Consider the following 19,883-nt stretch of genomic DNA (forward strand, 5'->3'; position numbering starts at 1 on the left):
TGAGCTTTAGGCCAACTTTTTCACTCTCTTCTTTCACTTCCAACAAGATAAGGGTGGTGTCATCTGCATACCTGAAGTTATTGATATTTCTCCCGGCAATCTTGATTCCAGTTTGTGTTTCTTCCAGCTCAGCATTTCTCATGATGTACTCTGCATAGAAGTTAAATAAGCAGGGTGACAATATACACCCTTGACGTACTCCTTTTCCTATTTGGAACCAGTCTGTTCTTCCATGTCCAGTTCTAACTGTTGCTTCCTGACCTGCATACAGATTTCTCAAGAGGCAGGTCAGATGGTCTGGTATCCCATCTCTTTCAGAATTTTCCAGTTTATTGTGATCCACACAAAGGCTTTGGCATAAAGCAGAAATAGATGTTTTTGTGGAACTCTCTTGCTTTTTCCATGATCCAGCAGATGTTGACAATTTGATCTCTGGTTTCTCTGCCTTTTCTAAAACCACCTTGAACATCTAGAAGTTCACGGTTCACGTATTGCTGAAGCCTGGCTTGAAGAATGTTGAGCATTACTTTACTAGCATGTTGAGATATGTGCAACTGTGCGGTAATTTGAGCATTCTTTGGCATTGCCTTTCTTTGGGACTGGGATGAAAACTGACCTTTTCCAGTCGTGTGGCCACTGCTGAGTGTTCCAAATTTGCTGGCATATTGAGTGCACCACTTTCACAGTATCATCTTTCAGGATTTGAAACAGCTCCATTGGAATTCCATCACCTCCACTAACTTTGCTAATAGTGATGCTTTCTAAGGCCCACTTGACTTCACATTCCAGGATGTCTGGCTCTAGATGAGTGATCACACCATTTTGATTATCTGGCTCGTGAAGATCTTTATTGTACAGATCTTCTGTGTATTCCTGCCACCTCTTCTTAATATCTTCTGCTTCTGTTAGGTCCATAACATTTCTGTCCTTTATCGAGCCCATCTTTGCATAAAATATTCCCCTGGTATCTTTAATTTTTTTGAAGAGATGTCTAGTCTTTCCCATTCTATTCTTTTCCTCTACTTCTTTGCACTGATTGCTGAAGAAGGCTTTCTTATCTCTTCTTGCTATTCTATCTTTCCTTTTCTCCTTCACTTTTTGCCTCTCCCCTTTTCAAAGCTATTTCTAAGGCCTCCCTAGACAGCCATTTTGCATTTCTTTTTCATGGGGATGGTCTTGATTCCTGTCTCCTGCATAATGTCACGAACCTCATTCCATAGTTCACCAGGCACTCTATCTATTAGATCTAGGCCCTTGAATCTATTTCTCACTTCCACTGTATAATCATAAGGGATTTGATTTAGGTCATACCTGAATGGCCTAGCAGTTTTCCCTACTTTCTTCAATTTAAGTCTAAATTTGGTAATTAGCAGTTCATGATCTGAGCCACAGTAAGCTCCTGGTCTTGCTTTTGTTGACTGTATAGAGCTTCTCCATCTTTGGCTGCAAAGAATATAATCAATCTGATTTCAGTGTTGACCATTTGGTGATGTCCATGTGTAGAGTCTTCTCTTGTGTTGTTGGAAGAGGGTGTTTGCTATGACTACTGCCTTTTCTTGGCAAAACTCCATTAGTGTTTGCCCTCCTTCTTTCCACATTCCAAGGCCAAATTTGTCTATTACTCCAGGTGTTTCTTGACTTCCTACTTTCGCATTCCAGTCCCCTACAATGAAAAGGAATCTTTTTTGGGTGTTAGTTCTAAAAGGTCGTGTAGGTCTTCATAGAACCGTTCAACTTCTGCTTCTTCAGTGTTACTGGTTGGGGCACAGACTTGGATAACTGTGATACTGAATGGTTTGGAAATGAACAGAGATCCTTCTGTCATTTTTGAGACTGCATCCAAGTACTGCATTTCAGACTCTTGTTGACCATGATGGCTACTCCATTTCTTCTGAGGGATTCCTGCCTGCAGTAGTAGATATAATGGTCATCTGAGTTAAATTCACCCATTCCAGTACATTTTAGTTCGCTGATTCCTAGAATGCCGATGTTCATTCTTGCCATCTCCTGTCTGACCACTTCCAATTTGCCTTGATTCATGGACCTGACATTCCAGGTTCCTATGCAGTGTGTGCTCAGTCATGTCCAACTCCTTGCAAACCCCTGGGCTGTATGTATCCCATCAGGTTTCTCTGTCCATGGGATTCTCCAGGCAAGAATACTGGAGTGGGTCGCCAGGTCCTCCTTCAGGGGATCTTCCTGACCCAGGGATTAAACCCAATCCTCGTGTCTCCTGCACTGGCAGGAGCATTCTTTACCACTAGCACCACCTGTATTCTGGCAAAACTTGACCCATCTGACTCCCAACTAACATTCTTCAACTTTCATTATTTTAAGAATATTTTCTCTGATATTTAAGGTGACTTTTTAGAAAAGCCAATGATCAGTATATTTAACCCAAGATGGCTTCTCTGAAAACTGACCAGTTGAATATGTTCATGACTCAAGTACAATTCACCTAAGACTGTGGTGATGGTTTTGACTATGTAATTTTTTATGCCTTAAATTCTTAACAATGGTTTATAAAGAATTTAGAGTTTGATATGTTTAAAATACTTTTCCAAATCATCCACCATTTCCCTTGAAAGATCAAAAAATTACCTCTGTTTAACCTAATTCTTATACAGAAGTGAAGAATATTCTTATGTAGAATATTCAGATAAATTTGGTATTACACTCATGAAAAATGGACACTTTAGTTTCTTGCTTACTACAAATAAACACTATCACTTTCCCTAAGAAATTACTTCATAAAACTGCTTTCAAACAGCATTCTGAAATCTTATGGAAGGGTAAATCCTTCTATAAACCCATACAGTAACACAACACCCAAACATTGTTAAGAGTGAACAACTACATTGGCCTACAGTAACTCAGAGGTCACTGATGTTCTTGATGAAAAGTGTTTTAGTGAACGCTGTGGGGGTCAGACTGAAGCAGGTGTAAGCATCTGATGTAAGATGTCAATTTCTTTAATGCTTAGTTTAAAAAAGGAGGACAAAGGAGCAGTAATCCAAAAGGACTGCTAAATCAAAGTGATTACTATCTGATAAAAAAATGTATCAGCATGTTCAAAGTCTGTGGATAATAAAGAAAATGAGATTCTGGAATTAGAAGACTGAACTGCTACATCAGGATCTTGGATAGAAAGAGACTAGAAACAAAGATCAAGAAAATTTCTTTATCCCGGAGGATGCACATTGTTTTTTTTGAGTCCTGGAAGTAAACAGCAACAGTAAGGTAGGTGCGTTGTTTGGGGCAGAGGGCTGGACAGTAGTGAGAAATGTAGAAAGCAAGGAAAAAAAAAAAAAAGTCCTGACTTGTGGTTTCAAGCACATATACACAAGAGAGGGCAAAGACTCAAGTTTAAAAGTAAGAGACTGGTAAGACTGGGAAAAGAACTTGATGACTGTGGGAGAACAAGTTGGTAGATAAGAAGTTAATGATGGTACCAAGATTCAAAAAGCCCAGCTTGTTGAACTGTTGGCAATTATTAATAAATACACACACACACCCACTCCTCCTTCCCTGAACTGTGAATTTATCTAAAATGTCTTGATAATGTTTAATAAATACAGCTTGTGAGGACAAAAAGGTATGGTGTCCTTAACTCTGGGTCTGATGTGTACACAGCCTTTTTTTCCCCCCAAACCTGAGTATTTTTGCATGACTACGTATCAAACTACTATAATATATCAGACCTAATTAAGATTATTTCCCTTAAAGTGACTTGGGGGTTTCAAACTAAGATAGCATTAGAGGGTGAAGATCTCAGCAAATAAGGTAGGAAAATCCAGAATAAATTTATAATTCTTTGAAGAACCAACCACTAAGAACCTTAATTACAGATGAAGCTGGCCTCTTTGGGCAAATCTGAAAAAAATGATTCAAAGTGTGGGTGAAAGTTGCTCAACTGTGTCCAACTCTTCGACTAGAGCCCATGGAATTAGTAAGGCCAGAATACTGAAGTGTGCACCTGTTCTCTTCTCCAGGGGATCTTCCCAATACAGGGATCAAACCCAGGTCTCCCACAGTACAGGCAGTCTCTACCATCTGAGCCACCAGGGAAGCTCAATAATACTGGAGTAGGTAGCCTATCCCTTCTCCATGAATCTTCTCAACTCAGGAATTGAACCAGGCTCTCCTGCACTGCAGGCAGATTCTTTACCAGCTGAGATACCAGTGAAGCCAGGTACTGAAAAATCTAATGTTCGGTGTCTGTGAGAACATACCTGATTATTTTACAAGTGGTGTGTAGGCAATCATAAAATAAAACTCTTGAGGACTGGGAAGTTTAATAATTTTCAAATTCCAAAATATCACATATTTACCTGTAGCTTGTAAAAGATTCTTCTAGTTGTGTCTATGGTTTTAAAAATATGCAATTAAGGGAGTTTCCTAGTGGCCAAGCAGTTAAAAATTTCAGGCTTTCACTGCTTGGGCCTTGGCTCAATCTCTGGCCAGGGAACTGAGATCCTCCAAGTCCTGTGGTGTGGCCATAAAAACAAACCAACCAACCACAGCAGAGCTCTTCCTCTGCACCAAATTAAAAAATAAAAATTTAAAAATATAGGTGTCCTGTTACTACTCAACTTCTGATTTTAAAACTAATTTTAAAATTAAAACTTAAAGCCTGCATTAAATTGAGTCACGTAACAAGAAAGAAATAGAGCTTTCAAATCAGGCCACTCCAAACAGAAAGCATAATTTCTAGAAATTAGGACTGCTTCTAATCAGAGCTACCTTCTACACGTGGCATTTTAGAATTTCTTTGGCAGTTCTAAACATTTTGTCTCCCTTCTCACAGATAAAGAAATGAAAGTTCCGGGGTGGCATGTTAACTGCCAAAAGCTTACTAAGTAAAAGCTGATGGAGAAGGAATGAGAAAGATGTCTTCAAGAACTGTTTCATTTTACTTTTCACCAGGTTATGTTGTCTTACTTCTCTAAACTTCTGGAAAAAAATTGTTTATGATTTTACATGAAAAAAATGGTATCAAATTTGCACTGGTACTGTACTTTTTCTAAACTAACCTCATAAACTGAGCTATCTTTTACCATCTGTTATGATATGTTAAAATATAAAATGCAAACATATGGCTTATCTCTCCATTTACTTAAACTGCCTAATCTTTCAAGATTTGTCAAATCACTGTTCAGATCCCAGAAACCTAATGATTATCTACTGGATCTTCCCTCTCCAGGGTTCCCACTTATCACCCTGACACTGCTACCAATTTATCTTCCTAAAAACATCCCTTTTCTCCTTTTCTACCAAGTAAAATAGAAATCGGGCTTCCCCATCAGCTCATCAGTTAAGGAATAAGTCTGTAGAAGATCCAGGTTTGATCCCTGGGTAGTGAAGATCCCCTAAAAAAGGAAATGGCAACCCACCCCAGTATTCTGTCTGGGAAAACTCACATATAGACAAGCCTGGTGCGCTACAGTCCACAGAGTCATAAAGAGCCAGGTACAACTGAGCACACACACTGCAATGACAAGTAAATGGGCTTCCCAAGTGGCTCAGATGGTAAATTCATCATCTGCCAATGCAAGAGACCCAAGTTTGATCACTAGGTTGGGAAGATCCTGTGGAAAAGGAAATGTATTCCACTGGAGTATCCCACTCCAGTATTCTTGCCTCGGAAAATTCCATGGACAGAGGAGCCTGACTGAACCCTTCTGTGGCTGGGGTCACACAAAATTTGGGCACAACTTAGTGACTACTTAATGACTACTACTAACGACGACAACTAATAACATTGATCTTCTATATGCTTACTTTTTCCTTTGGTGAAATATCCACTCAAGTTCTTTGCCCATTTTCAAAATTAGGTTGTCTTTTTGTTTTTTTTACTGAATTGTAAAACTTTAATAATCTGGTTCCTAGACCCTTGAATACAGGCTTCAGAAATACATAGAAAAATTTTCTCCAACACTGAGTTATTTTTTCAGTTTCTTGATAGTGTCTAAGAAACAAAAACAATTTCAAATCTGACTTAGTTCTATTCATTTTTCCTTTGTTGTTTGTGGATTTTGGTGCCAAACCTGAGAAGCTACTGCCATTAATAATTCAATTTAATACGTTCACCTAATTTTCTTCTCAGTATTTTAGAATTTAAACTCCCACATTTAAGTTTTTTCTTTTTTAAGGTTAGTTTTAAAAATACTCAACATTTTGTTTTTTGGTGCACTGGGTCTTCCTTGCTCTGCACAGGCTTTCTCTAGTTGTAGTGAGAAGGGCTACTCTTCATTATGGTGCCCAAGGCTCTCATTGCAGTGGCTTCTTTTGTTGCAGAGGACAGGCTCTAGGCATGAGCATAAGCCGCTGCAGCATGTGGGCTCCATAGTTACGGTGCACAGACTTGGTTGTTCCATATCATCTGGAATCCTCCCATACCAGGGGTCAAATCCATGTCTCCCGCATTGGCAGGTGGACTCTTTTCCACTGTGCCATCAGTGAATCCTACATTGAAGTCCTGAGTTATTTTTGCATACGTTCCAGACAGTGGCCCAACTCCATTCATTGATATGTGGATGTAAAATTATCCCAGGACAGTTACAGTTATCCCAGTATTTATTATTATTGGCTGAAGAGACTATTTTTTACCTTACTGAACTATCCTGACAACTTTGTGAAAAATCAACTGACCACAGACGTACAGATTTATATGTGGGGACCCTACTCCATTCACTTACATGCCTATCGTTATCCAACACTAGTCAAGTCTTGATTACTTCAGCTTTTCTTTTAACATGTGAAGGCCTTAATTTCCCCTTTATTTTTAAAACTTTAGTTAGAGAATACTTGGTTGGCAATCTTTGTTCAACTTTTAACATGTTGAATACATTATCCATTGTCTTCTAGCCTCCATTTTTCCTAATGAGAAAACTGCCGCTACTCTATTTGAGGAAAGACCATTTGTATAAGAATCAACTCTGCCTGGCTTTCAAGATTTACTGTCTTATAACAATTTAAAAGTCACCTCTTAGTTTCTATCAATTTTGTGATAATGTTTAATTCAATTTTTTAACCACTTCATTTTTGTAATTTTCTAAAACATGACCAGGAGACTGATAATTAATGACACATTTAACTCTTATTCCTGCTTCTAAGTGTTTTGCCAACTAGTTTACACATGGTATAAAGTTCAAACAGTACAAAGGATATACAATAAAAAATGTCTCCCTGCAAGTCATATCTGCAGTGGAAATGGTAACCCACTCCAGTACCTTGCCTGGAAAATGCCTGGATGTAGAAGCCTGGTAGGCTAAAGTCCAGGGGGTCACAAAGAGTTGGACACGACTGAGTGATTTCTCTTTCTCTTTCTCTGCAGAACAATTGCTGAGAGCTTCTGGGTAAATATTCAGAATCTCATGCATATGCAAGCATATCTATATGAATTCCTAAAAGTATAATTTTTGTCATGGGTAAAATCACTGCAGATGGTGACTGCAGCCATGAAATTAAAAGCTTACTCCTTGGAAGGAAAGTTATGACCAACATAGATAGCATATTCAAAAGCAAAGACATTACTTTGCCAACAAAGGTCCGTCTAGTCAAGGCTATGGTTTCTCCAGTAGTCATGTATGGATGTGAGAATTGGACTGTGAAGAAAGCTGAGCGCCAAAGAACTGATGCTTTTGAACTGTGGTGTTGGAGAAGACTCTTGAGAGTCCCTTGGACGGCAAGGATATCCAACCAATCCATTCTAAAGATCTAGCCCTGGGTGTTCTTTGGAAGGAATGATGCTAAAGCTCAAACTCGAGTACTTTGGCCACCTCATGCAAAGAGCTGACGCATTGGAAAAAGACTCTGACGCTGGGAGGGATTAGGGGCAGGAGGAAAGGGGGCAACAGAGGATGAGATGGCTGGATGGCACCACCGACTTGATGAACGTGGGTTTGAGTGAACTCCGGGAGTTGGTGATAGACAGGGAGGCCTGGTATGCTGCAATTCATGGGGTCACAGAGTTGGACACTACTGAGCAACTAAACTAAACTGACATGCATTTAAAATTTTGTTATATATAGGTAACTTTCCTGACAGTCCCAGTAGTTAAGACTTATGCTCCCACTGTAGGGGGTGCAGGTGTAATCTCTAGTTATGAACTAAGATCTCACACGTCATCCAGTACAGCCAAAAAAAAACAATAAATAGACTTTTGTACACAGACAATACAGTGGATTAGAGTGACAACACAGTGACCTTTACCTTGATGATGATTTCCTGAATTTAACAGTTTAGTATTTACTTTCTTTTATTGCTGAGTAACAGTTCCTTTGACACAGTGTACACCTGGTATACATTTCCTAAATACATTTTAGAGTCCTTATACCAAAAAACATCAGTTTCAGCCTAACAAACAAAACCTTGTTTCTGTATCTTATCAGAACAAACTTTAAAAAACCGATTAAGACTTCCTTGGTGGTATAGTGGGTAGAAATCTGCCTTCCAATGCAGGGTACATGGGTTCCATCTCTAGTCTAGGAAGATCTTACATGCTATGGAGCTACAAAGCCTGTATGCCACAGCTGTCAAAGCCCCCAAGCCCCAGGGCCCATGCTCGGCAACAAGAGAAGCCACCACAATGAAAAGGCTGCATACCACAACTACAGAGTAGTTTCCCCTCATCACGACCAGAGAGAGGCCATGTGCAGTAACAAAGACAGAGTGAAACCAAAAATAAAGAAAGTATCTGACCAGGATATAATCCCTAAAATATCTTTATTCATTTTTCAGAAACAATTTCTATGTATGTTAAACTGTTATTTTCTTTTACCATTTAAAAATAAATTCTAAAAAGATAAACAGAAAGCACCTGGTAGTGAGCTTACAATGGTAAGGTATATAACATGTCCAGTTAGCTATTGAACAAAGGAATAAAAACACAGAATTTAAGAATATTAGATAGGTGAAATAAATATTTTATCATCCTTTGTATTCTTATAAATACTACCATAAATTGTATGCATCATCTAAGTTTATGCATTAGGCAAGGTTTGGGCTTCATTTACTCACTCATCACAGAACCTCTTTATAGTAAATGTTCAATATAACCAGTCATAAATTGGAAACTAATACCATAATACCAGGTCAATTGATTAAAACATCTAAACTAGATGGCCCTGTAAGGGTCATGATAATAACAGAATTTCAGCCATAAAGTTAATGTGTTCAATATTCAATAAATATTCATACCTAATATGCTTAGAGTTTGATGGGAGAGATACCTAAAACAAGTAAGATGCACCAAATTCTATCCTCAAGAAAGACATGGTCAATTTAAAAGCAACAACAGCATCTAGACTGCAAGTCTATATATTGCCATTGTGCTGTAAAAGTAATCATTTGTGTCTAGATACATTACTATATAATAAAAAATGAGAATTCTTCTTAGTCATTAAGGGAGATCTTCAGAAGGAAGAAAATTGATGAGATCAACACTAAATGTATAAAAACTTAGGCATTTAGATTTAATAACTGATTAACATTTCTAGAAAGAGAACAGACATCTGTTACATTCTTTGATCTACATATGTTGAATAAATACATTCAAAGAACTGAGACACTTCCTATTATTATTAAAAGTCAATAACAGTATCTCAGGTTTCTCTATCATGTATGAAATCAGATTAGACCATAACTTCACTGCATTCATAACAAACAGGTGCCAAGCATTTCTCTTCCCCACAGAGTTTTAAATAACAATAGAGAATAAAAAGTATATTTCATAGAAGGCAAAAACAAATACATACCAATGAAATAGAAATCTCTAGATAAAATCATCTTTAAAAAATTTTTATTCTAATTAAATTTTCATTAAAATTAAAACCTAAATTAGTTGTGATAAATATTAACCATATCCCATTTTCTTCAGAATACACAATCAAGGTCAGAAACTGTAAATTATTAAGAACCTCAATACTTAAATCTAGAATAAGGTTTTATACACAGAAGGAGTTTAATGAATATTTATTAAACCAGCACAATTAGATTTGTGACAGCTATTAAGCAAGTTCACTTGAGTATTAAAAATTATAATTATAAAGTTGGGCCATATGATATGCCTGACTACAAAAGAAATGTACAAATGCTTACAATCTCTGCCCCCCAAAATTGTGCAGTAACTTTTAACAGTGCTGTGCTCAAGACAGAGGGATAAAGATTTATGCTCAGAATTAATGGGAACCTCTTAACTCCATCTACACAGTAGAACTTGTTTCCAAAGAAAACAATTGTCCCATGACCTAGCAATTTAGGATAAACAAGTAATTTAAATCAGCAGCTAGATGACAGAGCTAGTCAACAAAGTGAACCTCATTAATAAAAGGAATATATAGAAAAACTGAAGTTAGAAAAGAGCAAACTCCTACAAACTGTGATTCTACTATTACAAGTATGACATAAAAGTATAAGCTAAACTCTATTTCCCAGGTGACTTTAAACAAAAAACATTTTTTTAAGGTAAATACAATGAAGAAACCCAGTATTCCATTAACAGCTAAGAGCAGAATGCAAAATCAATGGTATTAAATTCCTAATCAATCTAAAACCTAAGTAAATTAATTGTTTACACTCTTGTACATTACTACTTTATTCCACAGCATTAAACTAATATAATTCCAAGCCAAAAGAGAATTTATTTTTTAAAATATAATCACTCAAGGAGAAGAGGGACACTGGTGTGGATAAAGACCATAAAGTACAAAAGTAACTACATTTATAAAGACAGAGTTTCTTTTTCAAGCTGAAACTCTTTCAAATTTCAGTGATAATTATAAAACAGCAGGTAACAGCCTCATTACATCTTCCATGATTTCAGCTTTTATCTTTCTACTAAATCCTTATATAGAAAAAACTATTTATTTTTGTACCATTTAACTTTCCTTAATTCTGGCTTATCTGACAGGAACCAAACTATAACAATAATGCAAACAAGCCTAAGAGATTTATCTTAATTTTATGTAAGTTTAAGACAAGAAAATATTCCCCGGATGTAAGTTAGGAAAGACAGCCTTTGAAAACACCTTTGACAATCACTGTACCCCAGGACTTACAGGAAATCATAAGGTAGTCCTCACAGTTGCCTTTGTCATCATCCTGCTGGTCCACAGGGATCCCGTTGGCATCTATGACTGCTTCTGAGGCACAATCTGCTACCAATACTTCTTCTGACACTACGTCGTCTGTCAGAGGATCAGTGACAATTTCTGCCTCTACTACACTACCATGAACAATGTGTTCAACATGTCCAACATCAGACACATGTACAGACTCACTGGTCAAGACATGTTCTGGCATAGACATTGAGGCTGAAGTAATATCAGAAGCTAAGACGTCATCTGGGACTGTGCAATGTGCTAAAGACACTTCTTCTGTTACATCTGAGGAAAGCATTTGCTCAGGAATGATGACATGTTCAGACACATCTGCTTCTTCTAAGATATCTGAGCACTGAACATCCTCAATAACAACATTCTCAATAACATCTTGGATTACAACTGAGTCTGGATCATCAGGAACAAAATTATGCACAGTTATATCTGAATCCACAACATCTGAAACAAAAACAGTTTCTTGTACTTCCACAACAATTTGATCACCATCCATGTGTGTAGCATCAGTTCCTTAAAAATACAAAAATTAAAATGACAAATTTCAGGTAGGCATGAATGACAATCTCAAATGATGTTAATGTTATTTCATTTCCACCAGGAAAACAGACCATATACTTCGCTTTCTCAAACATTAAAACAGCTTTAAGAAATAAAGTATTAACACAAATACTGTTTTTACTCAACCCCAAACAATTAAAGTGTAAAGAAATAGAAAAATAAGAAAGGCAGTCATAAAAGAAAAAGTTCCCAGCAACTAAAAGGACAGGCACATGAATGAAAAGAGACAGAACACCACAGTTACAGGGAAAATAAGAAAGACAACTAAGAATCTCTGAGGACCCATAAGATGAAAAAATGTGCAGCTGCATGAAGCAGTGGAGGTTGAGGTTGGTCTCTGTGGGTCCTGACCAAGTTCACAGTATTTTGCCTCCACTGAACCTCTTCCTGAGCCCTTACCCTTCCATCTCCAGGGTAGTTTCCCAGAATATAAGTAACTCTAGTGTATTCCATTCTGTAGTTAAGGAGTGAAGATAGAGAGGTGAAATCAACTGGAGCTCAACAAGATTAAAGGACTTCACCAAGTTCACAGTTGTTTGCACAACACAAGAATGTCATAAGTGAGAAAAGAAGAAAATATCCCTAACCAAACATGACATAGATAAACGAAAACAAATCTGGTATCTTGGCACTTGGAGCAGTAAAAAAGATATGGAAGTCTTAGCTAACTAGCTACTCTGGTTGCCTTAGTGTTCCTGGCTGTGACTTAGAGAAGCTGAATTTACACAGATACCTAGCCCAATGACCCTATGTCAATGAGCATGCTCTGAGAGCAGACTCTTTAACAAACAAAAAAGATCAAGAATGACTGAAGCCTAATATAACATGCAGTAACTCTTTAAACAAGTAAATACCCATCTAATTAGATGTAGAAATAATAACAAAAGGACATTTTCTTTTTATAAAACTTCTGACAAAATATTCAATGATAATTTGTTTTCAGTGTTTGTAATAATTCACATTATGCAATAGATAACTTTAAACTCCATCTTAAAAACATGACTGTGAAAAAGCATTAAAAGAGAACTGATTTTAAAAGGTCTAAATCAGAGAACAGTTAGGACATTCAATCTGTGACCCTGGACAAGTCATTTACCCTCTGAGTTTTTGTTTCCTCATCAGTGAAATGAGGACAGTAGTATTTGCCATGCATACCTCACGGGACTGTTGTGATGACCAAATGCAAGTGTAAGGGAAGTGTTCTGAAAAAACTGTAATGAGAGGTTTCATAATTAGGACACGTGAAAATGGAAGACCTGATAAGATGAAGTGCCTGGCTCAAAGATAAACAACAGAGTGTTAATAAACAGGGTTAAAATACAAAAGCTCTTCCATCTACCTTTGCTAATGCTCACCCAGGCTTCCTTGTGCCCTTAAGTTATTATGTGTGTTTCTCCAAAGACTGTGACTTCTTTGGAGAAACTTGTGGAGAAACACGAATAGTATTTACAAATTTAATTAATTTTTATATTTTAAATTTTAATTTACATTTAAATTTTAATTTAATTTTATTTTTGTAACTGTAATTCAACTACACTTCACTATGTTCAAGTGATCAAAGAGGGAGGCACTATTATCAAGCAGAAATTACCAAAAAGACCAACCCCCACTGTTTAAGAAACATACACACATACATAGGACTTAGAAACCTCATGTTAAAAATTCCCATATTTCCTGGTAAAGTTAATTACTGTTTCATTAATATATAGCAATATGATCATATAAAATTCAATGAATGAAATCCTTAAGACGAGAATGTGTAAGAGAACTTGTGTTAATCATTTTAACAGTATTCTGTACTTAGAACCATGGGTAATTTGTAAATGTCATATATTTTTTCCTACTATTATAACTTCATGAATATCATCATTCTTGTGCAGTTGGAGGAATAAAGCAAGAGTCCATCTGCTTGATGCACAAGGCTCCTTTCAGGAAAACTTTTGAGAAACAGGGCTATATAAGTAGGACACTATCAAAACAAAAGATTTCAGGTTTATACTTTATCTCTGGATCCATGATGAACACACATTTGACACCATCCATATGTTACTTTAGATTAATTTTCTAGTGGCAAAGTTAATGAAAAAAATAACTTTGAGGAAAATAATTTAATATAATAGGTTAAGAATGCGATAAAAGTGCCTGGGTTAAGTGGTAGGACTGGTATGAAAAGCAGTGTGGTACACAGACTGCCCTGACCTATCCTCCTTGCAAAATGTCAATGTCCCAATGGCTGGAATTGTGAATGTATCAAACTACGATGTATGTAGGACATGAGTAGTTTGGGCATAAATTAAAGGAATCTTAAAACAGTGTGGTTTCACTACAAAATTTAGGTAGGTCCAATTTGATTACACAAACTGTTAAAGCAAAGAAATTCCGTAGACTAGCATTAGAGAGTTGAAGCAGAACATTAGTTTTGAGAGACATGTAATTCTATGTTCCTGGAGGTGGGCACGGGAGGGAGGTATTGGAATATGAAAAGCAGAAGGTACACAATTAGCAAGGAGCAAAGAACAGCCAACAAGGAAATAGGGACTTTGGCCCCACAAAGGTAAGGAAGTGAATTCAGCCAACCACATAAATTAGCTTGGAATCAGTTTCATCCCCAAAGCCCCAGAAACACTCTGCTGACACCATGATTTCAGCCACATGAAATCCAAACCAAATAGCATAGCTATGTCACAACAGATTTCTGACTATGGAAACTGTGAAATGTAGAATTTCACTGTGTTAAACTGTTGTATTTGTTTAGAGTTTGGCATAGAAATGAATATAGATTTTGGATACCAGAGTGTGGAGGGGTACTGTAACAGATGCCTACAAATGTCAAATAGCTTTGATTTCCCCTTGAACAGACCACAAACAGGAATATGGATGTTAACAATTCACATCAGTGAGAACTCAGAAGGAAGAAACAATCAAGGCAGAAAATTCTTTTATGGACTTAGAGAACACTTAAGTCACCATGTACAAATAGTTAATACATATCTAGACTTTAAAATACTGCTGATACTGTTTACAACAGCCAGTACATGGAAGCAACCTAGATGTCCATTGGCAGACGAATGGCTACGAAGGCTGTGGTACATATATACAACGGAATATTACTCAGCTATTAAAAAGAACGCATTTGAATCAGTTCTAATGAGGTGGATGACTGGAGCCTATTATAGAGAGTGAAGTAAGTCAGAAAGAAAAACACCAATACAGTATTAATATATGGAATTTAGAAAGATGGTAATGATGACCCTATATGCAAGACAGCACAAGAGACACAGATGTAAAGAACAGACTTTTGGACTCTGTGGGAGAAGGCAAGGGTGGGATGATTTGAGAGAATAGCACTGAAACTTGTATATTATCGTATGTGAAACGGATCACCAATCCAGGTTCGATGTATGAGACAGGGCACTCAGAGCCAGTGCACTGGGACAACCCTGAGGGATGGACTGGGGAGGGAGGTGGGAGAGGGGTTCAGGATGGGGGACACATGTACACTCATTGCTGATTCATGTGAATGTGTGGCAAAAGCCACTACAATATTGTAATTAGCCACCAAGTTAAAAAAAAAAAACAAACAGTGCTAATAAAAGCTCAAAACGTAGAAAGGAATATGTTATTCAAAAACCAAAGAAAGGAACATACTGTTATGTTGTGACGGGTAGCTTATTAGCAAAACTCTATCCTACAATTCCATAGAAAGCGTCACTTATAAAATTTAACTCAGATATTTAGCTCAGGAGCTTTCAGCAATGTTACTGCTATAACCTGGTTTCTTTCTGCTGGTATGCTAAATTCAAGAAAAGAAAAGTAAATTATAGAAGAATAAATAAAAAGCTAGAAGGACTTAATTTGGGATATTCTGCCTCAACAGATGAAAAAAGAAAAAAGACTTAAACCTGGGGTGATGTGATGTCAGGACAAAACTTCCTATAGAAAAAGTAGTCTGTGACTCTATAACTCCCTGAAATTTCAGACAGACCAAACTGTCTGAGAACAAGGTCTTTCTGAAGCTGTAAATGTTGTGTCTCACACCATTTAAACAAACTAAAATGCTTCTAAGGTGTTTAGGGTATTGTCCCTCAATTATCTTGGCAAAAGTCAAAAAGAAGTGATATTATTTCTAAAAGACATGTAGATAAATCTACATGTAAAGAATCTAGTAAATCTAGTAAACAAAATGCCCATGAAACACAGTAGAGACTCACAAATTCTTTAAAACTGTACTTTCAGAGTCAATACTAGTTTGGATTATTAGCTTGGAGTAAAGAAGACAGAAAAAATACAACATAAGGAAAGTTGGCATTTCATATTCTAGGAATAAGAAGCACACAGACAAAACTACTCAGTTAAAAAACACTATCTTTGATGAAAAAGGGAAGGATAACTCAAGGCAGCCATTAAATGCCCAGGATATGAAACCTAATGGTGAATACTGCATTAACCTACCCAATTATTTTTGAACATTTATTAATACCACTTCACCCTCCTTTCACCCTGTTTGAATGAACCAGGATATTCAAGGCTGCCCTTCCATTTACATTGAGAGTAGATACTTGTTTCTGTATAGGACTGCAGATGAAGAGGAACTCCAAACCTGGAGCTATACCTAATGAACTATACCCAGAGTATCATGAACATTTGATTTAGATGCTATTTTAGATTTTTCTAAATGCGGGAGACCCAGGTTCAATCCCTGGGTTGGGAAGATCCCCTGGAGAAGGAAATGGCAACCCACTGCAGTACTCTTGTCTGGAAAATCTCATGGAGAATCCTGGTAGGCTCCAGGCCATGGGGTTGCAAAGAGTTGGACACAACTGAGCAACTTCACTTTTTTTCTCTAGATTTTTCTTAACTTCACATGAGCATTTTGGAAACCAAATCTGAGAACCTCAGGAGAGGATGAACGGATTTTACACTTACAAGAGACTTAAATGTTTGGGAACCAGTGATAGGCAAAATGGTCCCTCAAAGACATCCAAACTCTAATTCTTGGATCTAGAAAATATGTGTGTGACATGGTAAAAGAAATCTTGCAGATGGAATTAAGGGTGTCAATGGAAGATACAGGCAGATTATCCTGGGTGGGTTGCTGGCTGGAGTCAAGAAAATGTGACAGGAAGGAATGTTAGATTCAAAACATGACAGGGGCTCAATTTGCTCCTGCTAAAGAGAAACACATGTAAAACATGAAAATGAATATAGGCAGTCTCCAGAAGCAAAATTAGAAAGGCAATCAGCAAAGGAATGAAGCCCTGCCAACACTCTTGAGTTTGGCTTTGTGAAATTCCACATAAATGACAGTTCAGTAACACTGTATATGAATTTCCAACCTACAAAAATGTGAAGTAACAAACTGATGCATTTTACCAGTCACCAGATTTGTGGAAATGCATTACAGCAAAAAGACAAAACCAATACCAGCAGAAATAACTAACAGGACTTAACTGGGAAAAATGAAAATGAAGTCAACAGCTAAGAATTTGATACTGATGGTATTGATGACAAGATTGAGCTGGCAATGAGGTTTTTACACGATAAGATACCTAAGTATGAATGAATTACAGATCTGAAAATCCATCCTATAGATAAACAATTCCAAATCTGGCAAATGGAAAGTGGAACAACCAAGAAACAGATATACCTATTCCATCAAAACATGAGTTTGGCTCCTGTGGCTGTAATTCAAGTTCATCTTCATCCATGGCCTCTGATTCTCATCAGTCACAGCTCCTAAACCAGGGAATAAAGTACACCAAATATTAAACTATTTAATGTTAAATAGTACATATATTAAATATTAATTAAATATTACATTAAATATTAAATATTACATATATCATGATATTTATACTTCTGAAATGGGCACATTTATCAATTAATCAGAAACCTATCAATGTAAAATAAAGGAAACATCATGATTTCCCAAAGTATTTGGACAATTACATCATAAGAAGGGGCAGTAAATCAATCAGGTTGACAGTGTTTGGGGACTTTCTCTTTGTTTTAATCACAGTATAACCTATACAAACAACTTTTTTTAAATTGAGGAACAGCTGAGGGCAATTATTATATAACTTTCAAGTATACAAAACAGTGATTCACAATATTTGAAAGTTATATTCTACTTATAATTTAAAAATATTGACTGTGTTCCCTGTGTAGCACATTTCTTTGAGCTTATTTATTTCACACGTAATAGTTTGTACCTCTTTATTTCCTACCTTATCTTTCTTCTCTCCTTTGCACTGGCAACCCATAGTTTGTTATCTATGAGTCTGTTTCTTTTCTGCTGCAATTCAGTAATTTTTTTATTAAAGTGCATAATATTAAGTGTTTAGTTTAATTTATATATGTGTATTTTTGTATTAGCATAACTCAGAGTAAGATACAAAACATTTGTGGACCCCAGAAAGCAACCTCTAGCTTCCTCTCCATTAACAGTAAGTGACTCTTTTAAGATTCAAGTTTAACAAACTTTATATTGAGGGAATTCCAGCCAAATTCTTATTACATCTTTGAATTTAATACAGACTATCATTTTTCTACCAATGAATTACAGAAGGGTAAAAGATAAAAATTTTATTACAATGATAAACATGCTTGAGATTTCTGCTTAGCTTACAATCACTTCCCTTCACTGACCTTCTGATTGCAGAAATAATTCTCAGAGTGTATCTATATTCTCCAGGAAACAAATGATTTGGTAGCAGCTAGGAAAAAAAAAAATCATCTTTGAACATAATAAAATCAAGATTCTACTTGTAGGATGTCTGAAACCATAAGCAAGAGTTTCTCTTTCTCCTAGGGACTGAAATAGTAACATTTGAACATAAAGATGATGGTCATCTACAAAAGTTAATCTATGGTAGAAGAAATAGCCAGTTATTTAAAAGAAGTTAAAATACAAGAATGCAAAGTACCTAGCACATGCCTGAAAAACAAGTGCGTAGAAAGAGGGAGCAGAAAGCATGATTTACTTAGCACCAGTTCAGTTCAGTTGCTCAGTCGTGTCGAACTCTTTGTGACCCCATAAACTGCAGGTATCTCTGTCCATCACCAACTCCTGAAGTCCACCCAAACCCACATCCACTGAGTCAGTGGTGCCATCCAACCATCTCATCCTCTGTCATCCCCTTCTCCTCCTGCCCTCAATCTTTCTCAGCATCAGGATCTTTTCAAACGAGTCAGCTCCTTGCATCAGTGGCCAAAGTATTGGAGTTTCTTAGCACCAAGTACCACACAAACTTAAGGCTGGTTTTTCCTATCTCCACTCTCTTAATTCACCTTCAATCCTGCCATCACACATAGCATTATTTTTGTTGACAATATACAGAATGTCTGCTTGTTAAAATTTCAAATAATGTAGTGTAATGAAGTATATTTTTCTCTTTAGGTCCTTGATCCTGGAGGAACTGCCCCGCCCACATGTAGGTAAATCCTACTGAAAGCAAGTCTCCTTTTTGAGTCCACCTTTGATATGCAGATCAACCAATCAAAGTCTGCAAGCTTAACCATCAAACTGGTACACTATGGCTAGAATACATTTACCAGAAAATAATCCAAAGCCACAAATGAAACAACTAGGAACAACAACTGGGTTCCTACAGCCCAGAGACCATAGAAATTATTCAAAGTATCCAACCATAAATTTAGTATACCTTCTCTTCCTTGCCCATTCCTTCTCTACAGAATCCTTCAAAAGGCTCTACATCATATTTCCTCTGCTTCTTTCCACTATGTGGTCCTTCAAGGAATGCCATGCCCCTCTCCTTCTCCTTATGTATCTGTGACTGTAAACTTCCTTTTCTAAAGCATAATTTTAATGATGTCAGACCTTAATGCAAAACATGCTAATGGCTCCCTGCTGACTCTAAACAATATTCAAACCCTGTGGACTACAAGCCTCCAAGATCTGTTTCTGATAATCCCTCCATTATTCTTTTAATTTCCTTTAATACATCTTCTCCTCCTTTCTACCACCAACACCAATCTGTTTGTGTCTCTCAACAGTCAAAAATATACATCATCTCCACAGGACCCAAACTCTATCCCTGGTTTCAGATATGGAAAGACCTTTCTGTATCATTATCTGTTTTATCTCTTACATGTACTTCCCCATAAAAAGAAAATTCTTAAAAAACTCCTCCCTCTGGTGAGAGTCCACTTCATTCTTTTTTTCTTCTGAAGTGTATGTCACAG

At 36.8% G+C, this 19,883-nt stretch overlaps 1 protein-coding gene across 9 annotated transcripts in view; it reads right to left on the bottom strand.

Moving 5' to 3' along the window:
* LOC138431431 (zinc finger Y-chromosomal protein) overlaps window positions 1-19,883 on the bottom strand; it is a 125,917-nt gene that overhangs the window by 53,486 nt on the left and 52,548 nt on the right. For 3 of the 9 annotated variants that reach the window (XM_070289556.1, XM_069573580.1, XM_069573583.1), the window contains exons 2-3: window positions 17,326-17,414; window positions 11,061-11,630 (exon numbers count right to left, since the gene is read on the bottom strand). In XM_070289556.1, coding sequence (XP_070145657.1) covers window positions 11,061-11,630; window positions 17,326-17,386 — 631 coding nt within the window. In that variant the 5' untranslated portion in view covers window positions 17,387-17,414. Of the gene's footprint in view, window positions 1-11,060; window positions 11,631-17,325; window positions 17,415-18,326; window positions 19,330-19,883 lie in introns of those variants that run through there. The other 6 variants (XM_069573581.1, XM_069573582.1, XM_069573588.1 and 3 more) reach the window with 4 other exon arrangements.

This window comes from Ovis canadensis, chromosome Y, assembly GCF_042477335.2.
Source record: "Ovis canadensis isolate MfBH-ARS-UI-01 breed Bighorn chromosome Y, ARS-UI_OviCan_v2, whole genome shotgun sequence".
Classification (NCBI taxonomy): domain Eukaryota; kingdom Metazoa; phylum Chordata; class Mammalia; order Artiodactyla; family Bovidae; genus Ovis; species Ovis canadensis.